Genomic DNA, 19,590 nt, shown 5'->3' on the forward strand with positions numbered 1-19,590 from the left:
TATAGTTTTGCCTGCCAATCTTTGATTCTAATTTACCCGGGTCAGATCTGTTCTCAACCCACTGAAATTGGCCCTCCTCCAATTAAGTATTTTTACTCTAGATTGCTCCTCGTCCTTTTCCCTAACTAATCTACCTGAACACACTCCAGAAATTCCTCCCCCTCTTTGCCCTTTACACTATTACTATCCCAGTCAATATTAGAATAGTTAAAGTCCCCCATTATCACTACTCTATAGCTCTTGCATGCCCAAGGTTCAGATGGTTGGGGGATGGAAGGGCGTCTGCTTACAGAAACTACAATTCGCTGTGAGCATAAATAAGGAGAATTGGGAGAAAGCCCGAACTGTAGCAAAGTGGGTTGATTTTTTTTTATAAACATAGATGGGTATTTCAATGTTAGCACAGCAATACAAGTGGGAATTAGGAATATATGGACAGAAGCCGATATTGTCACTCAGTGGCAAAGGCATTTCAGCAAGTGTTGGCTTGGCTCAGTAGGTAGCACTCTCACCTCGACTTAGAAGGCCGTGCGTTCAACATCCACTCTAGGAATTGGGCACTATAATCTAGGCTGATAGTCCAGTGCTGCAATGTCCTTAGGTGGATGTTAAAAGGTCACATAGCACTATTCTAAGAGCAGGAAGCTCTCCTCCTGTCTTGACCCAAACTCTCAGCCACCACCAAAAAAAACATAAGAACTACTCATTCCTTACACTAGTGTTTGTGCGATGTTATTTTGTGCAAAATGGCTGTTTTGGTTCAAGAAAAGATTGAGAGAGATGTAGTAAGGTGCTACATCCATGTCTTTTTCTACATTTTTTTGCATGTATGGTGAAATGAAAAAATCTTAAATTATTTTATTAGTCACATAAATTTAAAACATTTCATCAAGTCCATAATCATACACATGAAAGATTGATGGTTGAAATGCAAGATGCATATAAATATAGGTTTCAATTAATTATTATTTAAAGAGACCTTCACTTTCGCTTTCGCTTTCTAGTCTTTAGCTGAGGGTCTTCAGATTCAAATTTTTTTAGCAGCAACAGCACATGTTCGGCAAATTCCTCTACAGTTCTATCTCCAGTTCTATCTCCAGCATCGTGCTTACAGATGTACTTCGCCACTTCCAGAACACTGGATGGTGCATCCTGAGGAGCACCTCCTACTCCAGCTTTCTGCACACATATGACATCAGACTCGTCATTTCCTTTTTTGGGAGGAAAGAGATTTTTAAAAAAAACTTGATTGTGAATAGCAAAGACTTTAAACCTTTGAAATGTTAGCATCTATTTTGCATTTTATTGTACAAGTGAGCCTTGTTTACAAATTGTAATTGTGTCTTTTAAATAAAGTGTGCTGTAAATTAAGATAATCATAAATGCAAAGTTTTCTATCAAAATTATTAAAAACAATTGTATCTACACTTTAATCAGATATGATTGCATGCCAGTATAACATCTGGGGGCAGGTTTGCCTATGTCATGCATCTGGAGCTGTTGGGCCACCAGATAGAGGGAGCCCACCCGATCCATTCATTTAAATGGACAGAAAATCAGGCAGCATTCTTACAGCTGTGTCCGGCGACGCCTCGATGTCTCATCCTCATGTTCAAATCCCTCCAGGGCCTCAGCCCTCCCCATCTCCAACCTCCTCCAGCCCCTCCGAAATCTCTGTGCTCCACCAACTCTGGCCTCTTGTACATCCCCGATTTCCATCGCCTCACCATTGGCGGCTGTGCCTTCAGCTGCCTAGGCCGTACGCACCGGAATACCCTCCCTAAACATCTCTGCCTCTGTCTCTCTCTCTCCCCTTCTTTAAGATGCTCCTTAAAACCTACCTCTTTAATCAAGCTTTTGGTCACCTGTCCTATTAACATAAGAAATAGGAGCAGAAGTGGCCATATGGACCCTCAAGCCTACTCCGCCATTCAATAAGATCATTTCTGATAGACCCTACTTCAACTCCACTTTCCCACCCTATCCTCGTATCCCTTGATTCCCTTAGTGTCCAAATATCCATCGATCGCAGTTTTGAGTCTCAGATTCAGTCTTGAATATACTCAATGACTGAGCATCCACAGCTCTGTGAGGTAGAGAATTCCAAAGATTCACAACCCTCAGTGAAGAAATTTTTCCCCATCTCAGTCCTAAATGGCCAACCCCTTATCTTGAGACGATGATCCCTAGTTCTAGATTCTACAGCCAGGGGAAACAGCCTCTCAGCATCTACCGTCATGCCCTCTGAGAATTTTATACATTTCAATGAGATCACTTCATTCTTCTAAACTCCAGAAAGAGTATAAGCCCATTCTACTCAATCTAACCTCATAGGACAACCCTCTCATCCCAGGAATCAATCTAGTGAACATTTGTTGCACCCCCTCTAAGGCAAGTATATCCTTCCTTAGATAAGGAGACCAAAACTGTACACAGTACTCCATGTGTGGTCTCACCAGAGCCCTATATAATTGCAGCAAGACCTCCTTAATCTTATACTCCAACACCCCCTGCAATTAAGGCTAACCTTCCTAATTGCTTGCTATACCGGCATGTTAACTTTCTTTATTTTCTTATGTGGATCGGTGTTAAATTTTGTCTGATTACACTCCTGTGAAGCGCCTTGGGACGTTTTACTACATTAAAGATGTTATATAAATGCAAGTTGTTGTTGTCTATTTAAGTTAATGGATCAGGTGGACTCCCTCCAGCACACCTGTTGCTCCACACATGATTTCCCTGCATTCGCTGTGCCTAAGCAATAACCAATAGCCCCATGAGCAACCCGAGTTTCAGGATGAAAACTTGCATGCTGACACTTTGAGAAGGTTTTGCAGTCACAAAGTTCAATAGTGATGCTGGGTTCTTTTTTTGAGAGAGCAATTATGGTAGGTTCATGTTGGTTAATAAAAAAAACACAGGCATGTTAGAGAACAGTTCAAGGTTTCTGAGTACTTTAAAACAATTTCTGAAAAGCTTAAAATGTGTGAGCTAATCAACTTCATACTTCTGAAGTTGAGATAAAATCTCATTACAAGTGCATAATCTGTAAACTGCTGCTTTATAAAAAAGGCAATTTGCTAAGCCAAGGAGCTATTGTTCACAGACAGATACTACATCAAACTCTGCTTCTCCAATAAACATATCGTTTAATGCACTAAAATTTGAGTCATAAAGCATAATCCAATAAAGTCCAACAATCCTTTGGGTCATGATATAAGTTTACATAGACATTTTAATCTTGTATTTCCTTTAAAAGTGTAAACTTGAAAAGTTGCCTGCTGCAAGACAAAACTTAGAGATTACAATATAGTGAAATGGCTGGGGGCTGAATGAGAACATGGATCCAAGCTGCCCTGTGCGCCATCTCAATAATGCCCCCCTTAAAATTCTACATCTCACCTTCTTAGGCAGTACTTGGATCAACATAAGACAAAAACACAGCGCCAACACCTACTCAATATTCAGACTATTCAAGAAACTACTTGCAAAGGTACATATTACACACTGATTTCTCCATTCAAAGAAACTGCCACGGCAGATGTTTCTGTGTAAAACAGATAGGAGGCTAAATTGGGCCGCGTAGCACCTACAAAACTCCCAATCCCTGAAAATGGCGTCCGAGATGCACGCGCGCACTTCCGGCGTGACATGTGCAGGGAGCCATCTTGGTAAAGGTGGTTTGCGCACATGCACCTAACAAATGCCAGCATCATGTAAAGTAGGGAGATGATGATGTAGATCAGTATGCAATGCTGATTTAAAGGGACCGCTGCTATATTGGAATTCCACGTTCCAGCCAACGCACGGTCTTAACCTCGCACAGCTGAACAGGTCTTAAACAGCATGGAGGACCCCCACCCCCACCCACCAGCGCTATTTAAAGGGATCATGCAGGAGTTACAGGTTAGTTGCTGGATTATTGCTTCTGGCTGCTGATGCATTTGTACCTGTGTTTGGAGGTCTATATTTGAATACTAGGACCATGGGACATAGCCCAAAAATTAGAGTCAGGAGTGAATTTAGAAACACTTCTACACGCAAAAGGGTGGTAGAAGTTTGAAAAACTCTTCCGCAAACTGCAGTTGATGCTAGCTCAATTGTTAATTTAAAATCTGAGATTGATAGATTTTTGTTAACCAAAGGTATTAAGGGATATGGAGCTAAGGCGGGTATATGAAGTTAGGTCACAGATCAGCTATGATCTAACTGAATAGCAGATCAGGCTCGAGGGGCTAAATGGCCTGCTCCTGTTCCTATAATAAAGTTTCAATACTCTACAGGGAGTGAGCTGGCTAGCTGACACAAGGGCACTGGCGGAGTGGCAGGAATGCTGTCATCCTGAGAGGGGACAGCGGGTTTATGTTTCATGGAGCCACTGCCACTTGCTACCTCCTGTTATGCGCCACCTTTACCTGCAAGAAAGTGGTAAGTGTGTCGGTGAGTGTCCTGCAAGATGTTTGGGTGATGTGGCCGTCATGGTTGAATAGCGGTCATTGAGTGCGATCTGTGAGTTGTGGGTGTGCGGCTAGCAACAGTAGTAATGTGTGAGAGCGAGATGAAGCATCTGATTGGCAGAGTCCAGTACTGATTGAAAGAGTTTGTTGGTAGGTGGGTGATGGGCGGGTATAGTGCGTCGAGCAGTGGATGCGGCTAGTGGTGCAGTTGGTAGGATATGCCAGTTGACAGTTGACCTCACTCACCTTGACCACTTGTTTCAAATCATTGCGCTTCTTCCTGCACTGCATCCATGTTCGTGGTGCTATGCGCCTGGCATTGACCTCGTCAACAACTGCCTCGGGAGCATATGTCTGGAGGGCCTCTTGCCCCCCTGCGGATATAGGATGCCCCTCCTTCTGTTCACCTCTTGCACCAAGGCCTCTAGTACATCATCAGAGAACCTTGGTGCACGCTCTCTCGCAGGCCTGGTACCAAACTCAGATCGGCAGATTGGTGGGATTTGGCGTGCAGATTGGAGGATGTAGGATATAGATGTGAGCAACCTTTGTTCAATATTTTAAAATAAATCAACAGTTTTTAAACATAAAGACGGGACCTGCATCTGTGTTTTACGTGTGCAATTTCAGACCTCTGTTTAGACCCATATCTTATATTTTCAAGATGTGGAGATGCCGGTGATGGACTGGGGTTGGCAAATGTAAACAATCTTACAACACCAAGTTATAGTCCAACAATTTTATTTGAAAATCACAAGCTTTCGGAGGCTTTCTCCTTCGTCAGGTGAATGTCAGGCAATCCTTGAACGTTTCGCATTTATATTCAGAGAACAATACCTGGTGATTACAGATAATCTTTCCAACTGCCTGTTGTCAAGGCAATCAAGGTGTTCAGACAGAGAGGTGTTACCTACAGGACCACCGAATATACAAACGGCCAGAAAACAAAACAGAGAGAGAGAGGGAGAAACATCCGAAAGGAAGAGAAAGACAGAAAATGACCCGTTGAATTAAAAACAGATAACTTTTATTCGCTGGTGGGGTTACGTGTAGCGTGACATGAACCCAAGATCCCGGTTGAGGCCGTCCTCATGGGTGCGGAACTTGGCTATCAATTTCTGCTCGACGATTTTGCGCTGTCGTGTGTCTCGAAGGCTGCCTTGGAGTACGCTTACCCGAAGATCGGTGGCTGAATGTCCTTGACTGCTGAAGTGTTCCCCGACTGGGAGGGAACCCTCCTGTCTGGCGATTGTTGTGCGGTGTCCGTTCATCCGTTGTCGCAGTGTCTGCATGGTCTCGCCAATGTACCATGCTCCGGGGCATCATTTCCTGCAACGTATGAGGTAGACAACGTTGGCCGAGTCACAGGAGTATGAACCATGTACCTGGTGGGTGGTGTCCTCTCGTGTGATGGTGGTATCTGTGTCGATGATCTGGCATGTCTTGCAGAGGTTGCCGTGGCAGGGTTGTGTGGTGTCGTGGACGCTGTTCTCCTGAAAGCTGGGTAATTTGCTGCGAATGATGGTCTGTTTGAGGTTGGGTGGCTATTTGAAGGAGAGTAAGAATGGGATATGACGCTCGACTCGTCGATCGACAGTTCTGACGGGCCACAGCGAAAAATCGCATAGACCTCCTCAGAAGACTAACATGGGACGCAACCAACAGAGTACCCTTCGTCGTCCAGTACTTCCCCGGAGCGGAGAAACTACGCCATGTTCTCCGCAGCCTTCAACATGTCATCGATGACGGCGAACACCTCGCCAAGGCCATCCCCACACCTCCACAACTCGCCTTCAAACAGCCACCCAACCTCAAACAGACCATCGTTCGCAGCAAATTACCCAGCTTTCAGGAGAACAGCGTCCACGACACCACACAACCCTGCCACGGCAACCTCTGCAAGACATGCCAGATCATCGACACAGATACCACCATCACACGAGAGGACACCACCCACCAGGTACATGGTTCATACTCCTGTGACTCGGCCAACGTTGTCTACCTCATACGTTGCAGGAAAGGATGCCCCAGAGCATGGTACATTGGCGAGACCATGCAGACACTGCGACAACGGATGAACGGACACCGCGCAACAATCGCCAAACAGGAGGGTTCCCTCCCAGTCGGGGAACACTTCAGCAGTCAAGGACATTCAGCCACCGATCTTCGGGTAAGCGTACTCCAAGGCGGCCTTCGAGACACACGACAACGCAAAATCGCCGAGCAGAAATTGATAGCTAAGTTTCGCACCCATGAGGATGGCCTCAACCGGGATCTTGGGTTCATGTCACGCTACACGTAACCCCACCAGCGAATAAAAGTTATCTGTTTTTAATTCAACGGGTCATTTTCTGTCTTTCTCTTCCTTTCGGATGTTTCTCCCTCTCTCTCTCTGTTTTGTTTTCTGGCCGTTTGTATATTCGGTGGTCCTGTAGGTAACACCTCTCTGTCTGAACACCTTGATTGCCTTGACAACAGGCAGTTGGAAAGATTATCTGTAATCACCAGGTATTGTTCTCTGAATATAAATGCGAAACGTTCAAGGATTGCCTGACATTCACCTGACGAAGGAGAAAGCCTCCGAAAGCTTGTGATTTTCAAATAAAATTGTTGGACTATAACTTGGTGTTGTAAGATTGTTTACATTTATATTTTCAAAATATAAGAGTCCCGCAAACTTTGAGCAGCCATGTTGTTGCTCATAAAAAAATTCCAGAGTTCCCATCATCACCACACTTCTCTATATTGCAGCACAGATTCACTTCACATTTGACTCCCACCACTTCCAGCAGCCACAGTGCACCTTCCCTTTAAGAGTTGCAGGCTGCCTTTAAGTGCTGCTAGCCACTCCAGATATCTGGGCTCCCTGCTGGTGAGCAGCCACTCAACGGCACAGGTAGCGCTGGCCGCACGCAGAAATCACTGAAATCACCAAGCAGCATTGCGTGCTGCCGACATCGCAATGATCGGGCGCGGGTTAATCGCGCACCGCGATCCTAGCGCCCGTTTCGAGGGTTGACCAATTTAACACGTTGTACTTACAAGGTGTGTTGATGGATCGAGTATCACTCATGCATTCTGATTTCTGGGGTTGGATTGTGCGTAAGTAGCAGTTACCCTGAGGGGGTGGTGGGCAGTTGTTCTCCTTGCCCTCCCTAGGTCAAGGGGGCCTGTCGGGGTGGGGAGAATTCCTGAGCTTCCCTGGATATTCCTGCCATGACACCTTGAAAGGTTGCGACGGAGCTCATGCCAGTGGAGACATGGCTAAATCCCTTTGGAAGAGTCCAATTCTTTACTAGACTAAGGTAATCGACCCACGAGGGTCTCAATTGCCTTCTCTAGTTGGGGTCATTCCAATGGGAGCCGAAGAATTAAAAAAAAAACTTTTTTTGGGCTCATTTGGGCTTCCAGAAGGCTCTGCTCCACCTTGGAAGGACAGATCAGCCATTGCCGGGGCAGCCGTCGCTGATACACCCTTGCAGACATCAGGCAGCCTGCCTTGTGGCTATACAAATGACCCTGTGCCTGGAGTTTTGGGCAGGGACTCTGGCCTTGGGAAAAGGCGGGCAGGAGTTCCGCTCTCCTGCCCTTACACCAGTGGAGCAGGGTCCCCACAAATTTCCAGACCCTAGTGCGAAGACTTGAAACTGAAGATACTTTAACTTCTTTAGTTTTGTAACAAAACTGCACTCATTTCAAACAGGAATGATTTCAAATCAACTTACTAATTGTTAATGATTATTGATCTGAATCCATTGTTTGGAATGGTTCACCATCTTTTGAAAGCTAAATTTTATGTTATTTTCATTAAGCATCTTAATGACACCTGGACTATAGTCGAGTCTTGTACTCTTGCATGGCAATTATGATTAAAAAATAACCATTGCTTGCATTTTCATCGCTCAGAGATTAAGAGGGCAAGAATTAACCTCCGAGGACTTTAATACAACTAATCGAGACTGATTAACACACCAGCCATTTCTACTGGTTGTAGAATTCTTACGATGGAAACACTCACCCAAGTAAGCCACCTTTTTCCAAGTGATGCCCATCTTCTTCCTCCAGGCTTGCACTGTATCCAGTTTGTTCTGTACATTTCCCTCCACTTCATTATTTGATGAAACCGAGTGTGCAGGCAAATCACTTTCTGAGATGAATTTCACCTGGAATGCACAGAGCAAACAGTATGATTTTAAATAAATTAAACTAGGTACTCGCCAACAGTTTGGCAAGGGTTGCAATTCTGAACAGTGAACTGCTAAAGGTTCACTCTCATACTTAATTTGATTACTATAACATTACTTTTTAAAACACTTGCTCATCATTCTCACCTCTGATTCCTAACTCCAGGCACAACACAAAGCTGATGGGCTCTGAATTGAGGCCCAGAGTCACAGGTCTGATGAGGGCGACAGGTGATTGGGGGGGGGGTGGAAATAGACTGCAATAATCCTTAGGTTGTATACACAAGTTACAACATGGGAGCAGGTCATTCGGCTCAATCAGTCCATGTCGGCATTTACCCTCCACACAAGCAAATAATTGTAATTACATTTACCCGCCCTGTTCCAGTATCCTTTTATCCCCTTTTCCAATCTAATCTCGAATGTTGACTTTGTTTCTGCCTCAGCAGCTAACCCTGGTAGCAAACTCCACAGACTCAGAACTCCGTGAAATGAATTTTCTCCTGTCCTCTGTTCTAAATCTCTTGCATTTAATTTTGTATCAATGGCCCCTCATTCTAGACCCCTCAACTACTAGAAACAGTCCACTTTTGTCTATCCTATCCCATCCTTTCACAATTTTAAATACTTCTATCTTATAGGCCCATATGTACTACTGAACTAAGTGAATAAATGCTTTCTGCTTGTGGTCAACTAGCTGTTTATAGACAGCTGCATTTCATTAAAGCCACATGCCGATTAAGCACTGGAATCTCCTGGGAACTTTTCAAATTCTTCTTGATCATATCAACAGAAACAATCTAGGCTGGCTAATAAATATGATGTGGAGATGCCGGTGATGGACTGGGGTGGACAAATGTAAGGAATCTTACAACACCAGGTTATAGTCCAACAATTTTATTTCAAAATCACAAGCTTTCGGAGATTATCCCCTTCGTCATTCACCTGACGAAGGGGATAATCTCCGGCTAATAAATAGTTTACAATTGTTGATTAACATCCTTAATTAATTAATTAAGTGTTGAAGAAGTGTAGAGAGCTCTGTTAAACTAAAATTATAGGTCAGCTTGTGATTGAAGAGCTTTCACGTGCAAACAGGAAAAAATGATATCTGACTTTACAAATAAATGACAGGTTCAACTACATTCATTCTTTTGTTGAATGTAACACAGGGATTCCTGCAGATGGGAATCCCAATTGGTAAGAAAACAACATTGCTGGTTAACAAAATCTGTAATTTTCTCATCAATAAAACTCATGTGCCAAAAGTTGCAAATGGAATAATTAAACATTAGATTTCTTAAACAAGCACACTCACGTTACTCAATGCACCATTTAGATATCTATAATACAAACTGTTATTTATCCAGTTGCAGGCCTGTAATACAAGCCCACAAGGTGGCAAAGACTTGTTGGTCCAGCTACTTCTGACTAAGTTTCAGCAGACAGTTTGTGCACGGCACTGATACAGGCATCACAGGTTTACTGTTAGCAACTTGTCCCGTTTGGTTGGGATTCACTGCACAGCAGACTTCTACCAAAACTACATTTTTACTACTGGTCTAAGAGAGACAATCTGAAGATCACAATGGCATGTTTTGGGTTCCCCTCCCCCGCAATAATTATTGTGCCGTTCGTATATGCTCTAGAGGTTCCATTAGCAGAACGAATCCTAAATGAACAGTAACCTGCATCTCTAATCACAGCTGTGACAGGTTAGCATGCCCAGGGTTAACAATTAACCCCTAATCGCAGTAAACGCTTACTAGATAAATATGTCTGATGCCCATGTAAATGATCCCAACCCCACAATTTGCTTACTCTTGTCCTACTGACAAATGACTCAGAACGATAGGAACAGGAGTAGGCCATTCAGTCCCACGAGCCTGCTCCCCCATTCAATTAGATCATCAACTCCATTTACCCGCCTTTGATCCATATCCCTTGATACCCTTACCTAGCAAAATTCTATCGATCTCAAAATTTCAATTGACCGCCAGCATCCAGAGCCATTATTTTCACCATTACCATTTCTAAAAAAAAACCTTATTAAATCCACTATGTTCCTCCTCTTGACTTATTTTTAATGGGTTCTATAACCTTCCCTAACAAATGGGGAAAGAGCAGGGGAGTGGGACCAATTGGATAGCTTCCTCAAAGAGCCGGCACAAGCACGATGGGCTGAATGGCCTCTTTCCGTGCTGTAAGATTCTATGATAATGACTATTTTACAGCAGAATTAGAAGCTCCCAGAAATTTTTCTGCACAGGGTTATAGGACAAAATGCATCTGTATTTTGTTAGCTGTAAAAGGTCTTTCAGTCCTCTGAAGGTTCTAATGCAAGTTAATCCTGTATGGTAATTGTGGCGAGAACTCTTTGCGGTACAAACTCAAAATAATGTTAAGTGTTGGACTGTAATTAATTTAAAAAAATGTAAGTTAACAAAATAAAAAGTTACAACAGTATTCTCACCTGAACTTTTTTGTCCTTTAGCATTTTCATTACTGCAGTATCCTGGATGTGAGGCCAGTTGAATTTCATCTTAGTGCTTTCATTCTTGCGCTGTCCACCCACGTTACAAACAAACAACCGTACTTCCTCGATTTTGCCAAAGTGACCATGGCTACCCGGGAAAGAGGGAAAAAAAAACGGTCAGCTGCCTGATAACAATCTGTATAGACAAAGGAGAAACGGTAAAGTAGTTACCGTCAGGAGAGACCGTCATTCTTTGATATAACCTCACTTAAGAAGCAAGTCAGATCCTTACTCAACAATAAGGAGCTATAAGACCAACCTCTCCACCCCTCTCTCCTCCTTTAAGACTTGTCTTAAAATCTACCTCTTTGACCAAGCGTTTGGTCACCTGCCCTAATGTCGCCTTCTTTGGCTCGGTGTCAATCTTTTTCTGATAACGCCCCTGTAAAGGAGCCTTGGGACGTTTTACGACGTTAAAGGTGCTATATAAAAGGCAAGTTGTTGTTGTGTAGCAATGGGGCTGATAATCTACCTGCCTAATGCTATACAGATGAATTTTTTGAGGAGGTAACAAGGTGGGTCGATGAGGGTAGTGCATTTGATGTAGTCTATATGAATTTTAGCAAGGCTTCTGACAACGTCCCACATGGCAGACTGGTCAAAAAAGTACAAGCCCATGGGATCCAATGGAGAGTAGCAAGTTGGATCCAAAATTGGCTCAGTGGCAGGAAGCAAAGGGTAATGGTCGACGGGTGTTTTTGTGACTGGAAGGCTGTTTCCAGTGGGGTTCCGCATGGCTCAGTACTAGGTCCCTTGCTTTTTGTGATATATATTAATGATTTAGACTTAAATGTAGGGGGCATGATTAAGAAGTTTGCAGATAATACAAAAATTGACCGTGTGGTTGATTGTGAGGAGGAAAGCTATAGATTGCAGGGAGATATCAATGGACTGGTCAGGTTGGCAGAAAAGTGGCAAATGGAATTCAATCCGGAGAAGTGTGAGGTAATGCATTTGGGGAGGGCAAACAAGACAAGGGAGTACACAATAAATGCGAGGATACTGAAACATGTCAACTTGGAGTGCATGTCTACAGATCCCTGAAGGTAGCAGGACAGGTAGATAAGGTGGTTAAGAAGGCATATGGAATACTTTCTTTTATTAGCCAAGGCATAGAATATAAGAGCAGGGAGGTTATGCTAGAACTGTATTAAACACTGGGAAGGCCACAGCTTGAGTACTGTGTACAGTTCTGGTCACATTACAGGAAGGATGTAATTGCACGAGAGAGGGTGCAGAGGAGATTTACGAGGATGTTGCCAGGACTGGAGAATTTTAGCTATGAGGAAAGATTGGATCGGCTGGGGTTGTTTTCTTTGGAACAAAGGAGGCTGAGGGGAGATTTAATTGAGGTGTACAAAATTATGAGGGGTCTAGATAGAGTGGATAGGAAGGACCTATTTCCCTTAGCAGAGAGGTCAATAACCAAGGGGCATAGATTTAAAGTGATTGGTAGAAGGATTAGAGGGGACCTGAGGAAAATGTTTTCACCCAGGGGTGGCAGGAGTCTGGAACTCACTGCCTGAAAGGGTGGTCGAGGCAGAAACCCCCAACTCATTTAAAAAGTCCCTGGATGTGCACCTGAAGTGCCGTGACCTACAAGGCTACGGACCAACTGCTGGAAAGTGGGATTAGGCCGGGTGGCTCATTTTCAGCCAGCGGTGACACGATACGCCGAATGGCCTCCTTCTGTGCCGTAAACTTTCTACGATTCTATGATAATGTCTGAGTTGGCATACATTTTCAGTTGGTAATAGCACATTTTCTCCATTGTTTTAAGTCACACTTTAGAACCCACTAGTTTGTAAAACAGGCAATCATATGCTGCTTCCCAACGGTGATACCCACCGCAGAAGGATAGAAAGCAGTGAAAAAAGTCTGAAAATCTACAAGCAGCTCCATTTCTGGGTTAGACTGTGGCTTTTGAGAAGATAGTTGAAGGTGGAGGAAAGTGAGACAAGGTCCAGGGAGGGAATTTCAGAGAGAGTAGGACCAGGGCAGCTGAGGGCTCTGCCACCAATAGTGGGATGAAATGAGAGGGGAGGGGGGTGGGGATAGAGAGAGATGATGAACAGAAGTATAGAATCAGAGGAATGGAGCATTCGGGGGGAATTATAGGGCTAGAGGAGCTTGTAGAGGTAGGGTAGAGCAAGGACACAGAGGGATTCAAAGACAAGAATGCATAATTTCTCCTTTTTCCCTGGGCAGGGGATGGGAAGCCAATGAAAATCACCAAGGACAAGGGTGATGTTTGAATAAGATTCGGTGCAAGATGGGACACAAGTAGCAGAGGTTTGATTAAGTTGGAGTTAATGGAGGAGGAGGAGGATGTTGAAATAGTGGAATCTGGAAGTGAAAGGCTTGAACAAGGGGTCCCTGGAACAATCAATGCCTCCTGTCTAGCTGTTTGAACAATTGCAGAGTGAACCTCAGTCAGTGCTTCTATCAAGAGGCACAACTAAGTGCTCCTTACTGTCCTTCAATCCTGTCTTGAAACAAATTGAATTTCCAGGATTCCTTTCCAGCATTTTCCCTACGAACCCTGTCCAGCAGATTCCGTGACACTCTGTGGGTTGGAGTCTGAGCATTGGTAGAAATCAGCAGCTACAAAGAGAGGGGACTAAAGGTTGGATCATTCTTTGCGGTCTTTTCTCCCCCCCTCAATATTTCAATGTAATGTCCAATACTCAAACATTCTGGAAATGAATTAAAATGCACAGCAATTTAGAAAAAACATTGAATTAGAACATAAGATTCTGAAACAGATATAGCAAAATGGCCAAATATTTTCTGTTGAGAGAGAGCAGGGACAAGCTTGATGCTGATGAATGGAGGAAAAGAAAAAGAAACAAACATAGAACTTGCATTTATATAGCACCTTTCACAACCTCAAGACATGCCATTCACAGGCAATGAAGTATTTTTGAAGTGTAGTCATTGTTGTAATGTAGGGAAATGCAGCCAATTTGTGCTCAGCAAGATCCCACAAACAGAAATTAGATAAATGACCAGATAATCGGATTTAGTGACGCGGGTTGAGGGATACGTATGAAGGTGCATCTCAGAACGAGGCCTTTAAACGGCAATGCTGCAGGATAGATTACTGAACCATTTCCAATATTTTCTTATGGTGACACCCATACCAGGTGATTTCTTTCCTGCCCCTTCAAACCGCACCCAACCCCCCCGCCACCCTCCTCCTTTGCCTCCGCACCCCCTCCCCACAGAATGGAAAAATTCTGATTCATATATGGAAGCTGAATGAATGAGAAAGAATTCTTGTTGGAAAATTAATGCCCAAATATCAACACCACAGATATCTGGTACCAGGTCATCACGTAAATGAAACTCTTCAGTTACAGTCACTCAAAAATATTTGTATATTGCAGTTAATTGAATGTATAACATTTCAGCTGCTTTTTCTATGAATGGGCATTTTACCTGATTACTCTTTGTTCTGCAATGGGCCAGTCGATGTCTAAATCTATGTCCACATTGTATTCTGGTTCCATCTCAAAGTAGGCCATTTTACCGCCCTAGGTAAGAAAACAGGCCATGATGATAAATGTTCACAATGCGGGTCACTTATAATAACTCTCACAATTATAAATCATCAATGTGCCACACAGAACTCCTGACTTCTTCATAGCAAACAATAAGGAGCACATTACCTTAAATGACAAAAGACCATCAATGCTTTGCTTGGTTAGTGGAAAGTAGAAAATCTCTTATTGCCACATCCTATTTCTGCAACTTCCGCCAGCCTTATATCCATCCCTCTCTACATGCTTCAGTCCTCTGACTCTGGCCTTCCATACATTCCCCTCCCTCCCTTTGCCCCACCATTGAGGGCAGAATCTTCAGCTGCCTTTAGCGCCACTCTCCGCAATTCCCTCCGTAAACCCCATCTACTTCCACTTGTGAAGTGCCCGGAATCATTTTATTAAACTTTAAAGGTGCTACATTAATGCAAGTTGTTGCTATAGAAAGAGGAAAGAAAGAACTTGGATTTATATACTGCTCCGTGTATTGAGGACATCTTAAAGTACTTCACAGCCAACAATTTACTTTTGAAGTATAGCAGCTGTTGTTATATAGGAAAATGCAGCAGCCAATTTGAGCACATCAAGGTCCCACAAAGAGATGAATGACCAGTTAATCTTTCGGGTGAGAAGTTAAACGGAGGTCCCCATCTGCCCTCTCAGGTGGACGTAAAAGATCCCATGGCACTATTTCAAAGAAGAACTGGGGTGTTCTCTCCGGTGTCCAGGCCAATATATATCCCTCAACCAACATCACAAACAGATTATCTGGCCATTACCACATTGCTGTTTGTGGGACCTTGCTGTGGGCAATTTGGCTGCCACATTTCCTAAATTACATTACAACAGTGACACCACTTCAAAAAGTACTTAATTGGCTGTAAAGTGCTTTGGGATGTCCTGAGGTCACGAAAGTCGCTATATAAATGCAAGTTCTTTCTTTCTCAATCTGCTTTCAGCAACAATTTCGTTATTCACCAATTTTGCAAAGATCCAGAATTGAAAACAGTCTCTGTCGGTGTGTATTCATGGAGGTATAAGTTTACCAGCTGTTCATCGGTTTTGGAATCATGTTCCTCCCACCCCAGCGGGAGCGCCAACGTGAGTCTCTTTCAAGGTTTTGCTGTTTTGTTTAATTAGGGTCAGCTGAGAGAAGCCTTGCTCACGCAAGTAGGCAGTCACAAAATGAACCAACATCTCCTTGCAATCTCTGGGCTTCCTCTATCAACGGTGATTGAAAATTGTTCCACTTTTTCCACTTCCTGCACCATGGCTTTCAAAATGCTGTTAATAACAGTGTTGATCAAATCCACGAATTCTCAGTTACCATTAGGGCAAAAGGGGCAGTGAACGCACAGAAATTTCTGGGAATTCAAGTAAGGGAACTATTACAGAACATTAAGATGCCGCGCTGTACCGATTGAGTTTTGAGGAAAGCCACACTCAGTTTCTTTCAGGAATTCAGACAGGGGTGGGAATGACATACACTATTCAATCACTTTCTTCACTGACTGAAAGTTGACTCACTGGCACCCGAATGTATTTTTGTCGTTCTCTTCAAGTTACAGGCTCAACTCTTCCTTCTTCAAAAAGAGCATCTATGTAAACCAGGTATATCAAGGATCCTTCTACAGGCCATCATTTTCTGCCAGCAGCTCATTCAGATTACCTCAGTTTGAAAAGGTGGTTTCAGATTCTACTACGTGACTGCCAGCGTCGTTCTGTATGAAAAAGGAGCTGCATGTGATCAGAACCCATTTCCTCAGACAGGATGGTCAATAGCTGTCTGATATACAACTTTTGTCCTGTTGCATTTGCAAGTAAGCTTAAAGACTGTGCTAGCCCAGATTTAACCTAAGTTTTTAAAAAATGCATTCATTCTCAGAATGTGGGCATCGCTGGCAAGGCCAGCATTTTACTGCCCATCCTTAATTGGCCTTAAGAAGGTGGTGGTGAGCCTCCTTCCTGAATCGTTGCAGTCCGTGTAGTGAAGCTGCTCCCACAGTGCTGTTAGGGAGGGAGTTCCGGGATTTTGATCCAGTGATGATGAAGGAACGGTGATATATGTTCAAGTTGGGATGGGGTGTGGCTTGGAGGGGAACTTGGAGCTGATGGTGTTCCCGTGCACCTGCTGCCTTTGTCCTTCTATGATGTGGAGATGCCGGTGATGGACTGGGGTTGACAATTGTAAACAATTTTACAACACCAAGTTATAGTCCAACAATTTAAAATAAAATTGCTGGACTATAACTTGGTGTTGTAAAATTGTTTACATTTGTCCTTCTAGGTGGTGGAGGGCGCAGGTTTGGGAGGTGCTGTCAAAGTAGCCTTGATGACTTGAGGATGGCATTTCCGCGGGGTTCACTCACTTGCCTGCCTTAACGTTAGCAGTATTTACACCGTCTTTCTGGGATGTCTGCGGCTCTTCCCCCTGAAGTTAAGATGGATGAGCAGAAAACCCCCCACAGAAATACACACCCTTTTCCTTCTTAAAAATCTGCTTAGAATACTTTGACTTCCAGTCATACAGCTCTGATCTAAATGTGAACTTGATGGTGAATTTTAACATATTAAAAAGGTAAGGATGGGGGTTTTGTCAGCAGGTGTTGTAATCCTGTGGCTGTAGTCACTGAGGTGTTGAAACAGGTGAAATTCCAGACAAAGCATACTTACCTTCCCCAGCATTCCAAGACACGGTGTGCCAGCAGTTTGAATACTAATGCAGCTCTATCATGCAAGACCAAAAGCCTTCAGCTTCTCATCCACAATATTGAGGATCTCAGCTCCTTCTGTCATGACCAACAATTAACAACAACTTGCATTTATATAGCATCTTTAATGTAGACAAGCTTCCCACGGTGCCTTTTTATAGAAAAGGTGGTTTTCATTACTGCATTCAGTTTCAGTGCCCAATACTCCAAAATCACCCTGGAGGAGAACTTCTTTGTCACTGCTAACCACCTCTTACCTCCTCACCTCTTGACACCAGATGCAAGGAACTCATGGTGCTTTGCACCTCCAGAATTGACACTATCTGCTCAGAAAGCATCTTGTCCTTGACTTGGATAGTCACAGCGGAGCTACACTGGAAAAATGGGTGGCGGAAACAGTGGAAAAAGACCAAGAATGCTTCCCTTTTTGTAAGTTAGCAACATCAGTGATTCCACTAATGGTGGGATACCAAACCCTTACTTGGTCATCTGCAAAGAAAACCCAATTTCTCTTTAAAACCATTGGATTGGATAAAGATGGCTCGCTCCACACGAGTAATCATCATCTATAATACCACAAAGGAGATCAGCAGCAAAGAGGACCCCCAAGTGTCTCAAATCCTGCTGGGGGAGGGGATTCTTCTGATAAAATCTCATGCCTGCCTGGATGATCTTCAGTGATTGGACCTCTGCACATCCTTCAGTCAGTGGGGGTCCAGGGGAAGCCACAGCACCAGGTTTTCATGGGCACACCTGCCTCAAACGATCTCAAGGAAAGTGAGGCAAGAGTCTGGGAATACCCCTTCCCACATCCTTACAATGGCGACATCGGGCCTGCACCTATCACAGGTGCAAGTTCAGCTGCGTCACAAGAGGGAGCCCTAGAAACCCCTGGGGCAGTGCAACTGGGGCAGGGACCTGACTTATCAGGTCGCCGTCCCTTTTACATCTGCCCTGCGCCTGTGAACACCAATTCCCCTGGACAGGGGCACAGGAAAATCTCCCCTATTCCTATTATGTTTAATTTATATGGTAACTGGATTCCACCCAAAATCATGTTACATTCATGTCAGCCAGTTACCTGGAGGAGTCCACTCTCAATTAGCGTCTTGGTGGCAAAATAGAATGATCCATTCTCATAGAGTTCTCCACTCCAATCTTGCCTTCGGGGCCTTTTAGCTGGATTCAGATTTAAAGGCTCCGTTACCTCCCCTATTGTCAAATGAAAATGAAAAGAGACAGTAGAATTCAATCAATTTTGGATTTACACATTTAGGGGAAAAAAGAATTACCATTGCTTTGAGTTGAAACATTTTGAAGTCCATCCTCACGTCAGATTACTGAACCTTATCTTAACGAGAACTGGCAAAAGTCTGTCCTTGTACAGTCCCCACCACTTCAAACGTCCCCGTTTAAAATGGGCAGTCGCTTATATTGGTCAAAAATCAAAAACCATTAACCATTTTAATTATCGTCAATTTCAAAAGTTGCCGGTTATAGCACCTTAAGTGCTCCATTTATTTTGTGCAGAAACAGCTGTGTCTACTTACCAATTCGCACCTCATTTTGGTGCATTGAAAGCAAGAACAATATAAATCCCATTATAACTACATTGTTTCTGCTACATGTGTCCCTAATCTATGTATTTATACATCCCCCCCCACAACTACATCCCTACTGGAGGTCCGTAGACAACTCACACCAGAGTTGGGCATCTTTTGCTGCTCTTTAGTTCTACCCAATGTTTCCACTGCCTGATCACCCTTACTGAAGTCCTTTCTTTCTACTACTGTAATGGTGCCTTTTATCAGTATGGCTACTCCTCCGTTCCCAATTTCCCTGCCCTGCCTGGAATATTTAGCTCCTAATCATGCTCAGTTTGTGCCAGGTTCTGCAATGGCTACTACATCATACCTTTTAAGCTGAATTTGTGCATCTAACTCATCTTATGCAAACTGCATTCAAGTACAGAACTCTTATTTGGGTAACCTGTCCATATGCCCTGATGGTGTTTTTCTCACACTGTTTGACTTATTATAAAGAATCTTACAACACCAGGTTATAGTCCAACAATTTTATTTGAAATTGAATTTTATTTCAATTTTATTTGAAATAAATTGGAAAATAAAAGTGGCTTACCTGACGAAGGGGATAATCTCC

At 43.5% G+C, this 19,590-nt stretch overlaps 1 protein-coding gene across 2 annotated transcripts in view; it reads right to left on the reverse strand.

Annotated features, from left to right (window-relative positions):
- Positions 1 to 843: 843 nt before the first annotated feature.
- Positions 844 to 19,590, reverse strand: part of cmasa (cytidine monophosphate N-acetylneuraminic acid synthetase a) — a 35,267-nt gene continuing 16,520 nt past the window's right edge. The window contains exons 4-9 of one of the 2 annotated variants that reach the window (XR_010967050.1): positions 18,512 to 18,642; positions 14,619 to 14,713; positions 11,115 to 11,265; positions 8,476 to 8,620; positions 4,704 to 5,003; positions 1,125 to 1,211 (exon numbers count right to left, since the gene is read on the reverse strand). Coding sequence is in view for 1 of the 2 variants with exons in the window: in XM_068004722.1 (XP_067860823.1) it covers positions 982 to 1,211; positions 8,476 to 8,620; positions 11,115 to 11,265; positions 14,619 to 14,713; positions 18,512 to 18,642 (752 nt within the window). In the remaining variant the exon portion in view is untranslated. Of the gene's footprint in view, positions 1,212 to 4,703; positions 5,004 to 8,475; positions 8,621 to 11,114; positions 11,266 to 14,618; positions 14,714 to 18,511; positions 18,643 to 19,590 lie in introns of both variants that reach the window. The other variant, XM_068004722.1, reaches the window with a different exon arrangement.

Source organism: Heptranchias perlo, chromosome 24 (assembly GCF_035084215.1).
Source record: "Heptranchias perlo isolate sHepPer1 chromosome 24, sHepPer1.hap1, whole genome shotgun sequence".
Classification (NCBI taxonomy): Eukaryota; Metazoa; Chordata; class Chondrichthyes; order Hexanchiformes; family Hexanchidae; genus Heptranchias; species Heptranchias perlo.